Source organism: Syngnathus floridae, chromosome 21, assembly GCF_059516105.1.
Source record: "Syngnathus floridae isolate MCC-2025c chromosome 21, RoL_Sflo_1.0, whole genome shotgun sequence".
NCBI classification, from domain to species: domain Eukaryota; kingdom Metazoa; phylum Chordata; class Actinopteri; order Syngnathiformes; family Syngnathidae; genus Syngnathus; species Syngnathus floridae.
Window position 1 is genome coordinate 6,853,786 of NC_142433.1, and position 19,555 is coordinate 6,873,340.

General features: G+C 46.2%; 3 protein-coding genes across 6 annotated transcripts; all 3 read right to left on the reverse strand.

Annotated features, from left to right (window-relative positions):
* Positions 1-2,341: 2,341 nt before the first annotated feature.
* LOC148380342 (uncharacterized) lies at positions 2,342-11,350 on the reverse strand. 4 transcript variants are annotated; one of them, XM_088365586.1, is made up of 4 exons: positions 11,009-11,350; positions 6,194-6,625; positions 2,844-2,921; positions 2,342-2,777 (listed from the first exon to the last, which is right to left on the reverse strand). In XM_088365586.1, exons 1-4 carry the CDS (start codon positions 11,130-11,132, stop codon positions 2,632-2,634), a joined length of 780 nt encoding a protein of 259 aa, XP_088221712.1. In that variant the 5' UTR covers positions 11,133-11,350; the 3' UTR covers positions 2,342-2,631. The 4 variants fall into 4 exon arrangements, with proteins under 4 accessions (XP_088221712.1, XP_088221713.1, XP_088221714.1 ...); XM_088365587.1 differs by having other exon boundaries at positions 2,342-2,753; positions 11,009-11,349; XM_088365588.1 differs by lacking the exon at positions 2,844-2,921 and having other exon boundaries at positions 2,342-2,753; positions 11,009-11,348.
* Positions 11,351-11,461: 111 nt separating this feature from the next.
* glmp (glycosylated lysosomal membrane protein) lies at positions 11,462-13,874 on the reverse strand. The gene is made up of 7 exons (XM_088365581.1): positions 13,722-13,874; positions 13,175-13,339; positions 13,004-13,102; positions 12,746-12,901; positions 12,344-12,562; positions 11,938-12,209; positions 11,462-11,768 (listed from the first exon to the last, which is right to left on the reverse strand). Exons 1-7 carry the CDS (start codon positions 13,809-13,811, stop codon positions 11,600-11,602), a joined length of 1,170 nt encoding a protein of 389 aa, XP_088221707.1. The 5' UTR covers positions 13,812-13,874; the 3' UTR covers positions 11,462-11,599.
* Positions 13,875-14,457: 583 nt separating this feature from the next.
* cct3 (chaperonin containing TCP1, subunit 3 (gamma)) lies at positions 14,458-19,341 on the reverse strand. Its single transcript, XM_088365578.1, has 14 exons — positions 19,179-19,341; positions 17,997-18,058; positions 17,856-17,906; positions 17,719-17,781; positions 17,245-17,341; positions 16,649-16,766; positions 16,393-16,579; positions 16,175-16,324; positions 15,787-15,919; positions 15,633-15,714; positions 15,389-15,569; positions 15,053-15,298; positions 14,668-14,799; positions 14,458-14,591 (listed from the first exon to the last, which is right to left on the reverse strand). Exons 1-14 carry the CDS (start codon positions 19,204-19,206, stop codon positions 14,499-14,501), a joined length of 1,623 nt encoding a protein of 540 aa, XP_088221704.1. The 5' UTR covers positions 19,207-19,341; the 3' UTR covers positions 14,458-14,498.
* Between the last annotated feature and the right edge of the window lie 214 nt (positions 19,342-19,555).

The following is a 19,555-nucleotide window of genomic DNA, read 5'->3' on the forward strand; positions in this document are numbered from 1 at the left end:
GATTGCGTAGATGCTGTTCTGTTGAGCATGTTTTACAGAAACTGAGTTTGAGCATTAAATATATTGTCTTTGTAGTGTATTCAATTGAATATAGGTTGAAAAGGATGTTCAAATCATTGTATTTTGTTTTTATTTACATCTTACAAAATTTCCCAACTTCAACCGAATTCATATATATATATATATATATATATATATATATTGTAATGTAATGTATATGTAAAACATATACGTACAGAGCGCTGTGTACAAACAGTATGGATCAACAAATTCATCAAATTGATCCATATATAAGGTGCACTGTGTATTTTTTAACTAAATTTTAAGTTTTTATGTGTGCCTTAAAGTGCGGAAAATACGGTACATAAATGTCTGATGGTGCTTAGCCCTAACACAGCTGACAAAAACAAAAGAAAAAGAAAAGCTCACAGAAATACCCTTAAAAAATTTTAACACAATGAAAAACCCAACGATGTGACAAATTTGAAAATAAATTTTCCGGTTCAAATTGATTTTGTACAACCCTGCTATATATCTGTACTTCTGTAAGTCCTCTCATCCATCTTTCATCCAAACAATGTGGCCTTTAACTATAATACTAAAGAATACTAATCCTAAAAGTAATATAAATGAACCTTGACCAAAGCAAAACTAATTACCGTAATTTACGGACTATAACCAGTGGTAGAGTGTCCGCCCTGAGACTGGAAGGTTGTGGGTTCAAACCCCGGCCCGGTCATACCAAAGACTATAAAAATGGGACCCATTGCCTCCCTGCTTGGCACTCAGCATTAAGGGTTGGAATTGGGGAGTTAGATCACCAAATGATTCCCGAGCGCGGCACCGCTGCTGCTCACTGCTCCCCCTCTCCCCCAGGGGATGGATCAAAATCACACGGGGATGGGTTAAATGCAGAAGACAAATTTCACCACACCCAGATGTGTGTGTGACGATCATTGGGACTTGAACTTTTTATAACACGCACCGGACTATAAACCGCACCAGCTAAAATTAGGGGAGATTTTTAATTTTTTCCATATATTAAGCCGCGCCGGACTATATGCATGCGAGTTATTTACAAAAAAAAGACAGTACACAGAAAGCCTTTTTAAAGTTTTATTAACATAACGTGTGTGTTTAAAGTTTTAATAAAATAACCAACATTTGTTGACAAACACTTAACATTCGTTTAACATTAACATTTGTTTACAAACGGAAGTGAAAAAAACACACCGGTAAAAGTCGCAGTAACAAAGCAGCAACAGCACAAACAGGAATGGTTAAAAAAAAAAAAAAACATATCAGTACAGATCCAGAAAGCGGTCTTCATCTTCCTCCTGTAAACTGAAACCGGAACTTTGGAGGAACACATATATCACGCCCTCCATGCAGAAAAAGTAGTAAAGGATAAACAAAACCAAAAGAAAGCATCAAAAGACACTTTTCTGGTAGACCAGGAGAGTGACACCTTTTACCAAAATGCAGGCAGAGGACAGAAAGGCCAGAGAGGACGAGCAATGTCGAACAGAGAAGGCTTTGGAGGCCGAGGAGAAGGAGTTGTGCGATTTAGTCAATTAGAATGCTGGAATTGCGGAGAAAAGGGTCACTTGGCACGTAAATGCCCAGATAAACAAAAACAATTATGACTAGGGCATGATCAAACTGAATCGGATTCTCATATGACAAAGATAGAACCTGGCTGCCAAAACGAAAGAGAAATTTGCTTAAATATACAGGAGATATTTGTGTTAGAAGGATAAAGTAAGATAGAGAAACACTGAAGTTAAAAATTTGCAAAATAAATGGAAAATAATTACAAATAGCTTCTAAAAGTAAAATAGAGAATAAATCAGACATGTAAGATGAACAAAAAGGTGTTCTTAGTGGGATCTATGTGGTCTTATATGTTGTGCGTCGTCCTTTTGTGCTGGTGTGTGTGTGTGTGTGTGTGTGTGCGCGCGCAGAGGATCCTCATGAGTGGGTGTGTATATGAGTGTGTGTGAGTGAGATGTGTGTTCTATGGAAGAAATCAGTCATGGAGAATGTTTAGGAGGCTTTTGAGCGATAATAGGGAAATTGAGAAGTGGACAATGGTGTGTTTAAGTTGGTTAGAGAAACTAAGATGAGCAAGATGTGGCAGTAGAGAAAATAAGGCGTGTGTGCAATAGAGAAAATAAGACGTGTGTGGCAGAAAGTTACTAGAACGGTGGCTTGATAGGATGAGAATAAGAGACAACAAATGTTGTGTAGAAGACATTGAAAGATGTCGAATGTGAACATGATGAAGGCTCAGGTTCAAACTCAGCAAAAGGATCAGCAGACAAAAACCAGTGAGGCAGAATATTGAGTCTTTTCTGGCGAGGAGTGCATCCAGACTTACAGCAATCCAAAATACACTAAAGGTCTTTTGCACCCCCCGCTCTTTTTATTTAGGAACGCCCTACCCACAGTGTGAGACTAGCCCCTGGGGTGGGGGGAAAGCTTGGGCTTTGTCTCATGAGAGAAGAAAGGAGATTCTATGTGAAAACAGAAGTTACAGATGAGAACCAAAAAGCGTGCAAGGACAGGAGTCTATGTGGAATAAGAAGTCACAGACAAAACACCATGAGAAAAGAGTGAAAAGACAAAATGCTATGTGAAATACGAAGTCACAGACATAAACAAAACAGTTTGAGCTATCAACAGCTTTCTTGGAGTCCCCGAGGCGTAGAAGGTCAGGAAGCTCCAGACAGCAACGTATGACTGGTGGACATCTGCAAAACGGAACAGCAAGCATACTGTGCAATAATTTTATTAATAAGTACTCATTAGGGAACGCATGATAACATATATATACAATTTACCTATCAGCGCAACAGCAAAGTTGGCCTGCCCTTTGAGAGGTTGAGACTGATGAGCGTGCCTGCACTCGCGCGTAGTCCCTAGATGAGTTTCTGATTAATAAGAATGAAATGACCAAATTGCAGCGGGATGGGAGTCCTCCATTTGCTGCTGGTGAACGATGAACAAGAACGTAGACAGGATAAATTACATCCATTACAACATGCAGAAATTGGGCAAACGGACACAAGCGGGGCTCGAGGCAGTGCATGAACAGCTAGCCACGCCTTCCCTAATGTCGATCCAGAACCACAATGCTCATGATATGTTGTTGTCTGAGAAAGGAGGGGTCTATGCAATGTTCGGAAAACAATGCTACACCTTCATCCGGAACGACACCGCCCCTGACGAGAGCCTGACGGAGGCGATTGCAGGCCTGCGATCCCTCAAAACGAGGATGAAAAAGCACTACAAGTGGATGACTGCTTTTGGGAAGTATAACGCCCTTGTGTCCTCATTTTTACCATCAGTTGCAGTGTTTGCTGCTATGCTCACCTTGTATGGATGTTGCATACCATGTCTTCGTGCTCTGTTTAATCGTCTCGTCACTACAGTAATATCGCCCATGGAGGACGAGATTGCTCAGATATACCTAATGTCTGAGTGGCAACATGATGATGATGATGATGATGGCAAAATTCCTGCATCGGTGTTACCAGACTTTTCCCAGATCCGTGGGATTCTGAATGATGACATTGCAATGTTTATCCTTTGGTGTAAACATATTTGTCCTCATGAATGTGATCCGACGACTGAGAGTCGAGAAAAGGGGTTGTTTACGGTGATGTGTGGATTTGAGCAAATATGTGATAAGCAGGTGGGAAAAATGTGAGAATAATTCGTTTTGTAGAAGCGCTGGCCGGCCTGAACCAGAGGTCTCATACCTTCGCTCAAGGCCAACATATCTGCCAGGCTTTAGGGAGTTCTTATACTCCCTTCCTTGTCTTATCTGTGAGAGGCCCTCACTAGTTATGAACAGAACCCCTTTGTTCTTTGTCTAGCTAAAGAGAAGTTCTTTCTCTATTATACCTTGTAGTTTCTATTCATGAATTGTTGTTTACCGGGACAGTTTTTAAGTTATCCCATATTTACTCAATGTTTGTTTAAGTAGACTTCATGCAAGTTATCTCACATTTACTTAACGTTTGTTGGAGTGTATGCACGAGAGGTATCTGATGATTTACTCATCATTATTATTGTGTGAAATGTAGCAAGAAAGTCTAGAGCATTGTTTTACAGGGACACGGCATCCAGGAGTTGGATATCAACACCGAGCTGTCACAATCAGTGTTGCCGACCCATCCCGCTCTGGACTTGCAGACGGAGGAAACTGGATGGGAGCTTTGGACATCGCCGCTGTGTGCCAGGATGAGAGAGCCGTTTTCAAGGTGTAAGGGCTCTACTACCAACATGGCTGCACCATCGGACGGGACCTACTTCATCCAGAAGTTCAGAAGCACTGCCTCACCTGCATCCTATGAGTGCACGTGCCTGTTCAGAACGGATCGTGGTTTTGTGGTCACAAGAGTTGTCCGATGCTGCCTGCCAACTGGACACAAGTGTGTGCACCAGTGTGAGTGACAGACCACACCTACAGACTAGAACATCATCAGCTGACGATACCTCGAGTACATATACGTACAACTTCTTAGACGTGACAGATGTGATAATGATAATGAAATGTGGATTGCGTAGATGCTGTTCTGTTGAGCATGTTTTACAGCTGCTCACTGCTCCCCCTCTCCCCCAGGGGATGGATCAAAATCACACGGGGATGGGTTAAATGCAGAAGACAAATTTCACCACACCCAGATGTGTGTGTGACGATCATTGGGACTTGAACTTTTTATAACACGCACCGGACTATAAACCGCACCAGCTAAAATTAGGGGAGATTTTTAATTTTTTCCATATATTAAGCCGCGCCGGACTATATGCATGCGAGTTATTTACAAAAAAAAGACAGTACACAGAAAGCCTTTTTAAAGTTTTATTAACATAACGTGTGTGTTTAAAGTTTTAATAAAATAACCAACATTTGTTGACAAACACTTAACATTCGTTTAACATTAACATTTGTTTACAAACGGAAGTGAAAAAAACACACCGGTAAAAGTCGCAGTAACAAAGCAGCAACAGCACAAACAGGAATGGTTAAAAAAAAAAAAACATATCAGTACAGATCCAGAAAACTTCATGGAGCACTGCTCATCTCCCCAACATAGTTGTGAATCTTAAGCTGACACTTCCAAGTAAATCTTTGGGCAGGAAAATGGTTTCTCACCAGTGTGGGTTCTTATGTGTCGTTTTAAGTTTGCCTCCTGAGAGAATCTTTGACCACAAACTGTGCAGGAAAAGGGTTTCTCACCAGTGTGGGTTCTCATGTGTGTTTTTAAGTTTGCCTTACATGAGAATCTTTGGCCACAATCTGAGCAGGGAAATGGTTTCTCACCAGTGTGGGTTCTCATGTGTCTTTTAACGTGGGTCTTCTGAGAGAATCTTTGACCACAATATGAGCAGGAAAAGGGTGTCTCACCAGTGTGGGTTCTTGTGTGTAATTTTAAGTGTCCCTTACGTGAGAATGTTTGGCCACAATCTGAGCAGGGAAAAGGTTTCTCACCAGTGTGGGTTCTCATGTGTCTTTTAACGTGGGTCTTCTGAGAGAATCTTTGACCACAATCTGAGCAGGAAAAGGGTGTCTCACCAGTGTGGGTTCTTGTGTGTAATTTTAAGTGTCCCTTACGTGAGAATGTTTGGCCACAATCTGAGCAGGGAAAAGGTTTCTCACCAGTGTGGGCTCTTGTGTGTACTTTTAAGTCTCCCTTTTGTGAGAATCTTTGGCCACAATCTGAGCAGGAAAAAGGTTTCTCACCAGTGTGGGCTCTTGTGTGTACTTTTAAGTCTCCCTTTTGTGAGAATCTTTGGCCACAATCTGAGCAGGAAAAAGGTTTCTCACCAGTGTGGGTTCTCATGTGTGGTTTTAAGTGTCCCTTATTTGAGAATCTTTGGCCACAATCTGAACAGGAAAATGGTTTCTCACCAGTGTGGGTTGTTGTGTGTCTTTTTAAGTGTTCCTCATTAGAGAATCTTTGACCACAATCTGAGCAGGAAAATGGTTTCTCTCCAGTGTGGGTTTTCATGTGTCTTTTTAAGTTTGCCTTACGAGAGAATCTTTGGCCACAATCTGAGCAGGAAAAAGGTTTCTCACCAGTGTGGGTTCTCATGTGTTGTTTCAAACTCCCCTTTAAAGCAAACATTTTCCAACAGTAAGAACATTTCCACTGCTTGTTTTCAGAGTGATATGAAATATCACCGTTTGACTCATCATCTTCAGCGCCAGGAGAATGTGACGACATGTCATCACCGTCTGAGATTGGAGCTAAGAGGCCGTCAGCTTGTGATCCTCCACAGGAGCGTCCATCATCTTCCGTTATGTGTTGACTTGAGCTGCTGCTTGGAGGCTCCGCCTCTCTGTTTGCCTCACAATGACCCTCACCTCTGCTCTTCAAAGGGACAAGAGTCAATGGCATTTTGCAGAAATCCTTTTCTACCTTTTCCTCTTTCCTGGAGTGGAGATCTTCCTCCTCTTTTATGCAAAATTGCTCTGGCTCCTCCTCTTTTTTGATGAAAAAACACATCTGGTCCTTTTGTTCATTGAAGTGTGGGATTTCTTTGTCCTCCACTTCCTCTTTAATGTCATGGCGCTCTGGCTCCTGCAGTTCAGGACCAAAATCTTGACCGTTGTCTGCAAACACAAAACAAAAGTTAACAGGTGAACCAAATGATTTAGATGACTGCTTGACATGAGCAAATTTACAAAAGATTATTTTTTAATTCCTCATTATTTGTAGAAAGACTTGCCACAGGGTCCATCCTTGCACATTTTAGAATGGTGGCCCAGTCAGAAGTATTTTAGTGGTTATTTCAAATTAAGTCAATCAAGCCACTCAACTCGTATCTCACTGAGATACGGCTACACCTGCCTTGACACAAAAATACAGCTTACTGCAATGAAAAATTTTAGGTGATATCTTTTTTTTTAATTTTCTCTATTTTTAATTGTCTTAAACCAAGAAAAAATGTATTTCATCCAATGACTCGATTATGCAGAAGACCAAGAGCTGCTGGCTTACCAGGTAACAGACATTGAGAAAAAGCTACCAAACTCACTGATCATTGTTTTGGGTGATTTTAACAGAGTGAACCTCACACACAAACTCCCCACATCCAGAAGTTCTCCGACGACAGAGCCATTGTTGGATATGTTTCTGAGGGGAACGATCTGGAATACAAGACGGTCATCAAGGACTTTGTCAGCTGGTGTGAGCTCAACCAGCTTCAGCTGAACACCAGCAAGACGAGGGAGATGATTGTGAACTTCGTGAGAAAAGCACCCTATCACTCCAGTGAACATCCAGGGATCGGACATTGAGGTAGTGGAGAACTACAAACTCTTGGGGGTTCACCTTAACAACAAACTGGACTGGACTGATCACACTTACGCCCTGTACAAGAAGGGCCAGAGTCGCCTCCACCTGCCGAGGAGACTGAGGTCTTTTGGTGTGTGCAGGGCTCTCCTCAGGACCTTCTATGACTCTGTGGTGGCCTCAGCCATCCTCCACGCTGTGGTCTGCTGGAGAGGGGGCAGTACGGACCGGGACAGAGGGAAACTGGTCAGGAGAGCGAGCTCTGTCCTGGACTCCATAGAGGTTGCGGGTGAGAGGAGCATGTTAGTTAAACTGACATCCATCCTGGGCAACACCTCTCACCCCCTCCATGACATTGTACGGTCCCTGAGCAGCTCCTTCAGCAGCAGACATTTACACCCACGGAGTAGGAAGGACACACCTGATCATGTGTTTGATTTCTTTCCGTATCGACTCTACCAGTGGTACTTGTCTTTGTCCTTGTTTGTCTGTAATTTATCCATTTTTACATTTGGCATTTGTTTCTTGTATTCTTGCGCTCTTGTACGCTGCTGTGACAAGAAAATTTCCCCACTGTGGGATAAATAAAGTTCTAACCAACCAACCAACCAACCAACCAACCAACCAACCAACCAACCAACCAACCAACCAACCAACCAACCAACCAACCAACCAACCAACCAACCAACCAACCAACCAACCAACCAACCAACCAACCAACCAACCAACCAACCAACCAAATACAGACAGGACCTCCAAGCCTGCTTTGACTGCACCGATTGTTTTTTTTTTAAGTTGCAAATTCAGACCTGCATGAACTCACTGACACTATGACGTCATACATCAGCTTTTGTGAGGACTTTTGTGTGCAGACTAAGAACTTCTGCACGTACAACAACAAACCGTGGTTTACACGAGGGATGGGAATCTTCACCATCAAAGCGATACACATCTTGATACACCGCCAACAATTCGATGCATTCACGATTCATGGAATTGCCAATGATAAGATGCGATACGATTGTCCCATCTCCTGCGATACGGTGCTATACAGTACGATTTAATTTTAAAACAAACGATACAATGCAGAAGAAAAATACACCATGGAATACATAGTTCAAGTTTTGGCACTAGAAGCATTAAAGCTGGGTGTGCTTTTTTATTTGGAAACACAGGAAGTACAACATAGAGAGTGATTAATTGCAGGTCTCTCTGGAACTTTAGGGTATAAGTATAACTTTTAACAAAAATTAAGATTTCTCTTAAGTGCATGTTGTAGAGCAATTTAGGGCCTACACAAAGCCATGTTTGCAAGTTAAGCTTTTAAAAGTGCATGAAGTTTATACAGGAGGTAAAACATAAAATGGGCTACTAAAAAAGGCCATGAGATTCCATCCACGATAACAACTTAAAAAAAAACTAACAAAGGGAGACATTGCATTTCATTGCATTACAACAGAAAATGATATAACTTAAATTACATATTTTTCCATTTCCATGCACATTTTGGAAATAATAATAAATAATAAGGGGTGTACTCATTATCTGTGTGCACTGTAAAATGTTTCATAATAATGAACAAATGGACGTGACATAAGGGAGTAACAGTTCTCCTTCTGGTAGTTCAAGCTAGTGAATTCAAACATTTAACCCAGATGGGTCTTTTGCAAATTCTTTTAAAGAAAGATCAATTGATCAACATGGTCAGGGTGCAAGAGACTACAATGGGCAGTGACAATATTGCATGCACCGCTAGCTGCACGGCAAAGTTTTAATATGGCCGTTGTCTTATCCAGCTTTCCATCTTATTTGTAGAACCCGAAATTTTTCCACACTGCAGAATTAAAGCCCACCATCGAATGTATAATCTCTGTCTTGTTTTCCTCTATGCTAACCCGCTATCTGTCTGACTTGTACAACTGACTGTACAATTCGAAGAAGGCCAGTTTGGACCCGCCTTTTCACGCGAGACCTGAGCCGAGACTTGAGTAGTAGGAGTGACTGAAACCCAGAGACCCATTTCTAAAAAGTTATAATTATAGATATGAATCGATTTTTATCGATGCAAATAATTTAGATATGATGCATCTTGAGTTTTTGTGCGTTTTTACCGATGCAGAAGTTTGCAAATCGATGCGACTGCATCTTACAGGTTGTATCGATTTTCTGATGCATACCGGTGAATCTTCCCAACCCTAGTTTATACCAAACCATAGGATGCTACGGAAAGCCAAAGGAAAGGCCTACAGGAGTGGGGACCGTGACCAGTTTAGGCAGGCCAGGAACACACTGAAGCGAAAGATCAGGAAAGCCAAGAGGAGCTGTGGGGAGAGCCTGGAGGGACACCTCTCTGCCAATCCTGGTCCCTCAACAGTGTGGAAAGGCCTGCAGAGCATCACGGGTTCTGTGGTGAACACAAGGCTTGCAAACTAGCTAAACAGGTTTTACTGCAAGTTTGAACAGTCCACCCACACAACAGGACCTCCTGCATCACAATCAACATCCACACCTCCCCCAACAACCCCCCTGTTCACATCTCCATTGTCGTTATCACCTACTCTCTCTCTTTCAGAAGCCACTCCTGCACTTCAGATCCATGAGGACGAGGCAGGGATGAGAATGGCAAATGTGAAAGAACACTGAAAAGTAGCCGAGGGTCTGGGGGTCACATGTCTCCGTTGGGGAGCTGCATGCCCTCATTGGGGGGCTGCATGGCCCGTTACACGCAGTTAGTTATGTAATGTGTGCCGTCTACGAGTGTTGTGTGACGTCAGAAGTTGAGCGTTGACGTGCTGTATTTCTGTCTGTTGCAGAACCACACACACACACACACACCCCACAAACACCCTTCAAACACCCTTTTGACAGTTTGCCTGTATGCCTCTATGAGCCACAGTGCCGGTTACTTTTTTGCCAATAATTCAGTAAAGCAATCAAAACTGAACCACGTCTGTGTTCAGACCGACACCCAGGGGCGAAAAGAGCATAATCATCCGAGCCAACCCCCTATGCAATCCTCAGGCTCCCCAACAATAGCGGTAGCAGTTTGCATTATTTTATTGCTGGTTTTCTTTATTCAGATTTGTTTCAAGACTACAGTTAGACTTCACTTTGATGGTTAATGCAGTAATTGCAATTTTGTTATTTTATCACAGTAGATTGGTTTATTTACATTTCAAAAACCAGAAACATTTCAAAAACCAGAAACAGAAGTGGAGGCTATTTTGTGTGTTTTGGGGTATTCTTTGATATTGAGGGGGGCTGGTTGTCCGCTGTTACTTTTTTCCTTTATCTTGTTGCTTTGCTTTGATGGCTTTTAACTTTTGCACTAACTGGCTTTCTCTGTGGCACCGTTGTGTGGCAGCCTTATAGGAGCCTCTTGAGTTGTGCTCATGTCATCTGTGTCTTTTATATACCCGCTCTGTGGTATGGATACTGCTGGGGCCTGAATTTCCCCACCCCCGGGGATCAATAAAATTTAAATGAATCAAATCAATCAATCGATCAATATCGAATTGTATATTATATATATATACACACACACACACACACACACACACACGTGTGCCAGCGAGTGGAGACAATGCCAAAACAAAAATGCACCTTTACGGAGGCATTAAAAAATATAAAAAAATCTCTCAGCAAACATGAGGCGTTCTTACTTTCAGCAACCCAAATCCTGTCCCCCGACTTTTACCAACCTGCTCTGCGTAACACAACACGAGGCTGCCGCCAAAGAGCTTCCAGTCGTAGACGACGACGGCCCTTTTCCTCTTTAGTTGCACAAAGTTCCTTTGCGTAGTTTGCTGTGGTCCTTGCACACATTTTCACTCCGGAATTCTAACACTTTGCCACCTGTGTTACGGTTCAACTTGCTCCCATAATACCTTGCTCCGCGTCTCCAGTTGCGCCCGTTTGGGTAAAACAAGTTGCGCAATCTTGTGTTTTGTGACTGCAGATTCGTCACAAGCGACATGGAACTTGTCTGACTGCAAAACTGTTCAAATTCTCAATAAAAACGTGGAACGAAACATCTCGTTTACTTTTCCGACACTCACACAAAAAAATTGAATAGTCATAAGTCATCTCTCTCTCTCTCTCTCTCCAGCCCCCACCCCCCTGAATGTTTGTGAACTAATTTTGATGGAAGGGCCTTTGTTTTGTGAGGATCAACATGATCATTTTATTTGTATTTACAAAAAAAAAAGCCAGGGAAAGAGGAAATTCTAAAAACAATAAAATATGCCAAATCAAGTGGCTTTAAAAGTCTCTGACATTGAATCGGCCACCCGTCAGTTGATTGGCTCGTAGCCGGTCACCGGCGATCTCTTGCGCAGGCACATGTAGACTCCGCCCATCAGGAGCATGACGAGCGGTGCGCCGAGCCCGACCGCCATGATGGCCACCACAAGCGGGGAGAAGGTGTCAGCGGGGGGGAGGCCGACACCGACCGCGGCCGTCCTGCCCAACAACAACAAAATGGATTCGTTCAGTCTCTTCAGACTGAAAAGCTCGCTCAAACATTCAATGTCACCATTTCGGGAGTAGGGTGACTAAGACGCAAAATTAAAGTCAGTCAGTATTGAATTGTTAGAAAAGAAATGAGAAAATCTGCCGGAGCAGAACCAACCAGCTGAGGAACTTGGTGGCGTCGTAGAAAGGTTCGCCTGCCACGCCGAAGCTGATGTTCAGTCCAAAGACGCTGTCCTCAGCAGCGAAAAAAGCCAGTGCCAGGCCCCCGGCCTCCGTCAAAGCCTGGCCGCTCTGCTGCCGTGGATTCGAGTGACGGCACGGCGATGCGTCCTCTAGCGCTGGCGGGGAACGTCGGTACGCGACCTGCTTCCACAGGACGAAGCCGCGGTCGTCGGCCGAGCTCCCGTCTCCCGACGTCCACTCCGACACCTGAGATGGTAGACCGTGGACACAACACAAATCCGACGGGATGGCTAAGATTGGTTCCGGGAGTAGCTCAGCCGCTACATCGTTGGCTGAAGAAGTGGCTATGGGAGGCGCGGACTGTGACTTTTCTCTCGTACCTTGAAGACGGAAGGCGTGAACTCGTCGTTGATGGAGCGATGAACCTCGACAGCGTTGAGCGGGGATACTCCACCCACTGCCTGCAGCTCCAAGAAGAAGCGTGACCTCTCCGACCTCGGCGACAAGCCGTCAAGCTGCACGGCCACCTGGGAGGTGTTGGCTGTGTGGAGGAGGCGGGGCCAGATCTCATCACGCCCCTCTCGCTCAAACACTGTCAGCTACCCATCAAAACACATACTTTGTTGGAATCATCGGTGATGCATTTGATGGTTCATCCGATCAAAATCACTCGGTAGCAGTCAGTAAATCGAAAGCGAGCAAACGTCGGACTGTGCGCGTGACCATCCGCTCCTTCCCGACTCCCTAATCGCCATGTGGAGATTTGTGTATGCACGACGTACGTGCAGACAAATGGATCCTTGAGCCACATCGCCACACAGTCGAGCCGCCGCCCCCGACAGCTCCATCGCCGACCATGTGATATTACGTAGCTGGTAAGGTGGGAAAAGGTCAAGGGGCACTTCCGCCGTGTTGTTGACGTCGTTATATTCCAACAGCTGAAACATGTTAATGAGCATTCTATCAGAACTTAAAAGTGTTTTTTTTTTTTTAAAATACACACATGTATGTATACATATACACACACGTGGAGCACTGACCCTGTTGAAGATGAGCGCTGTCCTGGAAAGGATGCTACTCGCTGGCTCCACCAGCAGGCTGCCGCTGCCGTTGCGGCTCAAGAATCTTGGCCAGTCAACCTGAAAAGTGAACAAGTTGGAGTGCCTCCAAACTGAGTCGTGATGACGTCACGTGTGACGATCGGGTCGTACCGAGACATTAGAGAAAGTGACGTTGGTGTGGACAAGAACAAGGGCGGGAGTCCCCTGGCTGCAGAACAGAAAATGCAGCGTGTCGTTGTCTCCCACCGCTCTCACGTGCAGAAGGTCGCCACCAGGGGGTGGGGCCAACGAGCCCGGGTTCAACTCCACGGACAGCTGGTGATGTCATCACAAGCAACATTCACCATCAACTCCCCAGACAACTGATGGCGTCACCAAGAACCACATAGGCAATTGGTGACGGCATCATAGTCAGATATTCCCCGCTTTCAACCAGACGCTCTATCATAGCCAATCGCGAGTTGCTTGTCGAGCACGTGACAGCACAAACCAAACAAACGGCGAAGTTTTATATCATTTAATTACAAACCACTGGGCAAGTTTGTCTTAGTACGAAACAAACGTTGACGTGGTCCAAGTATAAAATGTTTTTTCGACTCGCTCAAACAACAATTTAAACGTGGTGCAAGCAGAAAATGTTTTTTCGATTCATTCAAGACAAAATGTTGACGCAGTTTTAAAAGACTAACAGACTTACATTTCTGGTGTACGAAGCCGCCCCCGACGAACAAACCATGGAAAAGATCTTAAAGACCAAAGCGGCCCACATTTGCCGAGTGGCCGCCATCTTTGTTGTGGTGACTTGTCACGTGAGATCGGAATGGGTCAGCTGAGTACATAAGCCACGCCCCCGGAAGACGTCACGGGAGCTGCGTTAGCAGCCTGTGATCGTGTGACGTCTCAAGAAACGTTTAAATGTGTGGGGAAAAGCTGCAGCTCTGTAATGAGCAGAGGTTTGGAATGCATTGAGACAGATTTGCAGGGGTGGAGGGTTAACTCCACTTACAGTGTAATTTGATGTCAAGTAGCGTGTGGTCAAGAATGATCATATTTTACCAAATTGGCTCAGATGCCCCATAGAATGCAAGGTCGAGAATGAGAATTTACCCTATTGACCCAAATATGACCTACGCCAAATAGAATGTAAGGTTCTTTGCCAATCTACGCCAACAACTTGGCGGACAAAAATAAATGTAGAAAAAAAGATGTTCTATCAGATCAAGTGTAGAGTATAACACTTTTGGTGACATGTTTTATGAGTTAGTGTTTCTTTTATTTTTTTACCATCTGTGAAGGTAGGAAAGCAGTGGCCAAACAAGTAAATTGTCTCTTTCCCTTTAACGCAAAGCGATTGAAGCACATGGGCTTTATATGGAGTGAAGTGACGTTTGACAAAAAGTGGAAAAATGTGCAATAATTCGACAATCACTCAGTGAGGCTTCAATTTGTAACTTTATTGAGCGTCCGGTTGAATTTACTCAGCACCAGGTCCTCCCGCAGCCTGATCTTTGTCTTTCTTCTTGTGACCTGACACGATGTCGTCGATGCGCAGCAACAAGATGGCCGTCTGCAGAGAAAGCAGGTCAGAACGGCTGGTGGGGACTGTAAAAGGCGAAGGCGGCGCATGGTGCAAGCGCGTTCACCTCCACGGCCGTCTTGTACGTTTGTGCTTTGACGGCCAATGGCTCGCAGATGCCGGCAGCCACCATGTCGCACAGGGTACCTGTCTCGCCATCCACGCCCCACGAGATGCCGTCCTGCACCGTGTGCTTGGCCTGCAAAAGGTCAAACGCGCTCAAAGCGACAGGCAACCCAAGCATCAAAGCAAAGGGTGTTTCAAATTTGAATGATGTGGGATGACTGAGTCGGAAGCCAATGCTTTTTTTGTCCAACAAGTGATTTGTTGAAGGTCCGTGCACGTTATAGTAACTTGAGCTTGTGACTTTAGAAATGAAGCTGGCCCGAGTAAATCAAATACGAGTGTCAGAGATGTCCACTGTTTAGTGGGTGTGCATGCAGAGTGCCTACCCTCAGTGACGTGAGCACGCGAATGGTGGAGGCGCCGCAGTTCTGGATGAGTGTGCGGGGAATGACCTCCAGGGCCTGGGCCACGGCACGGTAAGGCCACTGCTCCACGCCCACCAGCGCGCGTGAACGCTCCATCAGGCGCTTGGACACGGCCATCTCCACGGCGCCCCCTCCGGGTAGCAGCCAGGGCTCCAGCATCACGTTACGGCAAACCTGCATGGCATCCTGAAGGTTGCGCTCCACCTCCTGTGCACATGCAGCCAGTTCACATTTTCAAAGTGCACTGCACTGGTGCGTCACACACCGAGATTCTGGCAAACACGAGGCGGCGCTCACCGCCAGGATCTCCTTGCTGGCCCCCCTGAGCAGGATGGTGCAGGCTTTGGGTTCCTTGCACTCAGCAATGAAGGCAAAGTACTCATCACCGATCTTTTTGACCTCAAAGAGCCCCGCTCCGGTGCCCACGTCCTCTTCACGCAGCTCATCAGTGCGGCTGACGATGCGCGCGCCGCACGCCCTGAGGTGACACGGGGTAGTGAGGCTTCGGCCCTGGCTATTAGCGAGGCTACGCTAAGGCTACCTGGCGATGCGGTTGTTGTCAGTCTTCCGGACGCGGCGAATGGCAGTGATGTTGGCCTTCATCAGATAGTGCTGGGCCAGGTCTGAGGTGGCAGAGCCATAACTTTAGGCTCCTCTTAAGAATACACGGCAGCAGCAGCTTGGCGTGCACCCACCTGAGATTCCTTTCTCGGTAAAGATAAGGTCAGGTTTGATCCGGATGATGTCCTCGCACATCTGCTGGATGTGCTCCTCCTCCATCTGCAGGATCCTGGCAAAGTCCTCCTCCTTGCTGATCTCGATGTCCGTCTACACAAATGGAGACAAGTGGCGGGCGATTAAAGGCCGATGGCAAAGATTTGCGGAACGCTTAGGCCGCGCTGAGTAGCCAGAGGGGGAGACGCCCGAGACAAACACCACAATTTGACCGAGAAAGACAATCAGACGGGGATTTTCTACAAAGGACAGCGTCGTGCCCGACTCACCGTCACATGACAAGATCGGCTGAGGATGGACCTAACTGGGCCGAAAATCAATCCGGTCATAATTTGCGTTGGCGCTCACCTGGCTCTCGCCCTTCTTGTATTCCAGGGAGCAGTCAAGTAGGACGATGCGGGGCTCTTTGATGAGGCGGCGCATGCGCGGGTGTGTCACGTCTTTGTTGACCATCACTCCCCTCAGAACGCACGAGTCCTCGATGATGCCGCCTGGAACCTGCGGCGCAAGCATGGTAGGAGAGCGGCCTGGCCCGAGCTGGAACGAGCCCTTGGGTGCATGCCTACCTTCTCCACTTTTGCATACTTCTTGATGTCGATCTCCTTGCGTCCGTTATCGTCCATCTCCACGGTAAGCACGGCGTCCAGGGCCATGCCGCACGCCAGCTCGGACCAGCGGCTCACAGCTTTGGTATTGATGGCTGAGTGCACAATCTTCAGCATGGAGGCGCGATCGGCTGTGTCCACGGGGACGCTGCCGGCGCACGGCCCAAAGTGGGCCAGTCAGCTTGCTGCCGTAAAAGCCCGGTGAGTGTGCACCTACCTGATCTCCTTCAACGTTTCCAACATGTCCTCCAAAGCTCGCCTGTAGGCACTGATGACGACGGTGGGATGCATCTGTTGCTCCAGGAACTGCTCGGCCACTGACAGCATCTCGCCAGCTTGCGCGCACGTTGGCAAAGATGGGCAAAATCAGTCGTCGGGATTTGACGCACGCGTCCGCACGCACCAACTCACGAGGGCAACATGGTCAAGGTGGGAGCCGAGTTCCCCTCACTGCATTCCAAGTGTAAATTCTAAGAGAAGGAAGCTTGGCGGGCTACGTGCAGCTGGTTCAAATGTCTGTTTTTAGTCCAGTACTCCATCAGTGTTCAAACGTGAGACACTACCGTGTGCTAACTATCACCGGTATCAAAAGCTCGGTTGATGTGGTGCTCCTTTTTTTTTTTGGGTAGTTGTGATGCTGGTGCTCAAGAAGTGAACATCAACAAAGCGATAATGCGAGATGTTTGCGCATAGAGAAACCCAATCAGCAACTTTGGCTTTGAACCCACGCGGCACATGCAGGCGTGAGTGAGCAAGGCACGCGCACACAGGCAGGCACACAAATGTGCGAGGCCACACACCCACTCCTCTCACCCAAGATGATGACAGATGTCGTTCCATCTCCCACTTCTTCATCCTGCGTGCGGCTGATCTCAATCATAGATTTCGCCGCGGGATGCTGCACCTGGATCTGTAACCATGGCAATGCAGTCAAACAACGGCCTCACTACGTGGGTTGGGCGTCGTTTGAATTCTGATGGTTGCGGTGCCCTTTTAGGTTCTTCGACACGATTTCGGTTCCTAACGATCGGATATTGTATGAACTTCTGTCCTTTAATTTTCACTGGTCACTATCACAGCTTTGGCGGCAGAAGGGCGTGGCGGCGCACCTTCTCCTAAAGTGTATCATTTCCAACAATCCTCCTTTGTTTGAGCTTCTTGCAGGCGAATAACGAGAACTCAAAAATTTAGCACAGAGATTCTAAACGATTCTGGGAGAAGCTCAAAGTAGGCCCCAGTTCCACTCGACCCTACACGAGACACATGATGATCAATAGGCAGGCTCACCTCTCGCAGAATCGCATTTCCGTCGTTGGTCATGACGATTCCGCCGGTAGGGTCGAGCAGCATCTACGGAAACACGCAACCGACATTAGCGCCGCTAGTATTATAGCTGCTATACAGGCGATCGGACTGTAGCTCACCTTCATCATGGCCCGCGGGCCCAAACACGTCCTGATGACATCAGCAATGGTCTGGAACATGTGACATTCAATCGATGGTCATCATTAAGTTGCATGTATATATATATTAAAAAAAAAAAAACCAATACAAAATGAACTTACCTTGGCTGCGTTGATGTTTCCCGTCTGGACTTTCCGCCCAGATTCTCTCTTCACATTCTGGTCTGGAGACAACAAGTCTAGTCAATCTTTGCAAGATCCTACAACTAGCATCTTGTATTGCGTGGCCCTAGTTTGTAATGACCAGGGAGTAAGGATTGTCAACCATAGCCGTTGCAATTGCATTGTCATGCTCTATTCTAATCATAGCAGCTTGCTCTTCAATGACAAATCATTTATTTCATTTCATTAAAATTATGTACAGCAAAAGAAATACAATTTATATACACAAGGACCCTGCCTCAGTCACATTGTTCAGAATTTGAAACAAGGGGACATTTTGGCCTGCTTTTGGAACTGTTTAAAATGTCATAACTTCCTTAATTCTTAGCATATTGGTGACATTTAATTACACTTTCGCTCATTTATTCAAACTCTTTCTCGTGACATCGGTGGGAGTAACCACTCAGAGGGTCTCACCAAATCACTTCTAAAGCGGGTCGTGGGCGTGCCAGAGCCCATCTGAGCTGTCTGTGCACTAGGCGGGGTACATCCCGAACCGGCTGTGTCTTGAGAACGTGGGGGGAATCTCGTGCATGCACAAGAACATGCGAACTACATGCAGGAAGGTCGGAGCCGGAATCAAGCCCCCGCACTGAGAGGTGGACGTGCTAGTCATGTCCCCTCCCCGCCGTACTGTCTCACTCAATCCTCGGATCCACCCGGACGTCGCCACATTTGATTGCCCAGTGACTATCGTTGCACGATGCTTTCCATGACGCATTGGAGATATATTGAGAGCGGATAACCTCTCAGCACACACTAACAATTGGACCATTTGACCACGTGACAAGGAAATGCACTCCCAATGTCCGCTCATGACGTAGTTAGCAGCCGCAAATGCTTAAACGCTCGGAAGGCGGAGAGCAAAGGTGTGGCTCGGCCGTTATACTCCGTCCTGTAAGACCAAAGAACATTTGACGCCGCGTTGAAAATGAGCGCAAATGCTAGGGCGACCGCTAAACAGTGAATGGCTGGCTTTCTTTGGTACCGTGGGCACATGCTAAGGCGGCTAACCTCGCTCGCCTAGCTTAGCACGTGCCGGAGCGCTTTGTGCGGCCAGCCGAGCGGGCCATTCGGTGTTAGGGGACAACGTCTGACATAGCAAGCGGAGCGTTTACTCACTGAGGACAAGAACCTGTTGGCCGAACATCTTGAAGAAAAAGATAAAGGCCGGGAGACAAAGAAAAGATGTAGAAAGCGCGTAGACCGGCTCCACGCGACTCGAAGATTCCACTCGACAAGTGGGAGGGTTTTCTTGAAGGGGCGGGCGGAACTGTCAGCGACGGACGTGCCAACCAATGGCGTCAATCCAAGCGTTGCCAGGCCCGCTTTCCCGCCTAACGACTACGCATTTAAGACAAGTGATTTGGAATAACGTGCCTTCATGGCGGCCATGTTGGGAGGGACAACATTCCCATTGCAGGATTATTGTAATAGTCATACCTTTCAAACACATACACACGTATGTGTGTGTGTACATACATATATATATGTATACA

What these genes read in the sequence shown, in the direction of transcription:
- LOC148380342 (XM_088365586.1), bottom strand. Translation starts at nt 11,132, where the DNA reads ATGTGTGCAAGGACCACAGCAAACTACGCAAAGGAACTTTGTGCAACT. An exon ending in TGTTGTGTTACGCAGAGCAG is followed by an intron (nt 6,626 to 11,008) that starts GTTGGTAAAAGT and finishes TTGTGTTTGCAG; the next exon opens with ACAACGGTCAAGATTTTGGT. An exon ending in TGAAGATGATGAGTCAAACG is followed by an intron (nt 2,922 to 6,193) that starts GTGATATTTCAT and finishes AAACTCATCTAG; the next exon opens with GGACTACGCGCGAGTGCAGG.
- glmp (XM_088365581.1), bottom strand. Translation starts at nt 13,811, where the DNA reads ATGGCGGCCACTCGGCAAATGTGGGCCGCTTTGGTCTTTAAGATCTTT. An exon ending in CGGCTTCGTACACCAGAAAT is followed by an intron (nt 13,340 to 13,721) that starts GTAAGTCTGTTA and finishes TGACATCACCAG; the next exon opens with CTGTCCGTGGAGTTGAACCC. An exon ending in GCCACCAAGTTCCTCAGCTG is followed by an intron (nt 11,769 to 11,937) that starts GTTGGTTCTGCT and finishes GTTGTTGGGCAG; the next exon opens with GACGGCCGCGGTCGGTGTCG.
- cct3 (XM_088365578.1), bottom strand. Translation starts at nt 19,206, where the DNA reads ATGTTCGGCCAACAGGTTCTTGTCCTCA. An exon ending in GAAACATCAACGCAGCCAAG is followed by an intron (nt 17,907 to 17,996) that starts GTAAGTTCATTT and finishes CACATGTTCCAG; the next exon opens with ACCATTGCTGATGTCATCAG. An exon ending in GAAATGCGATTCTGCGAGAG is followed by an intron (nt 17,342 to 17,718) that starts GTGAGCCTGCCT and finishes CCATGGTTACAG; the next exon opens with ATCCAGGTGCAGCATCCCGC.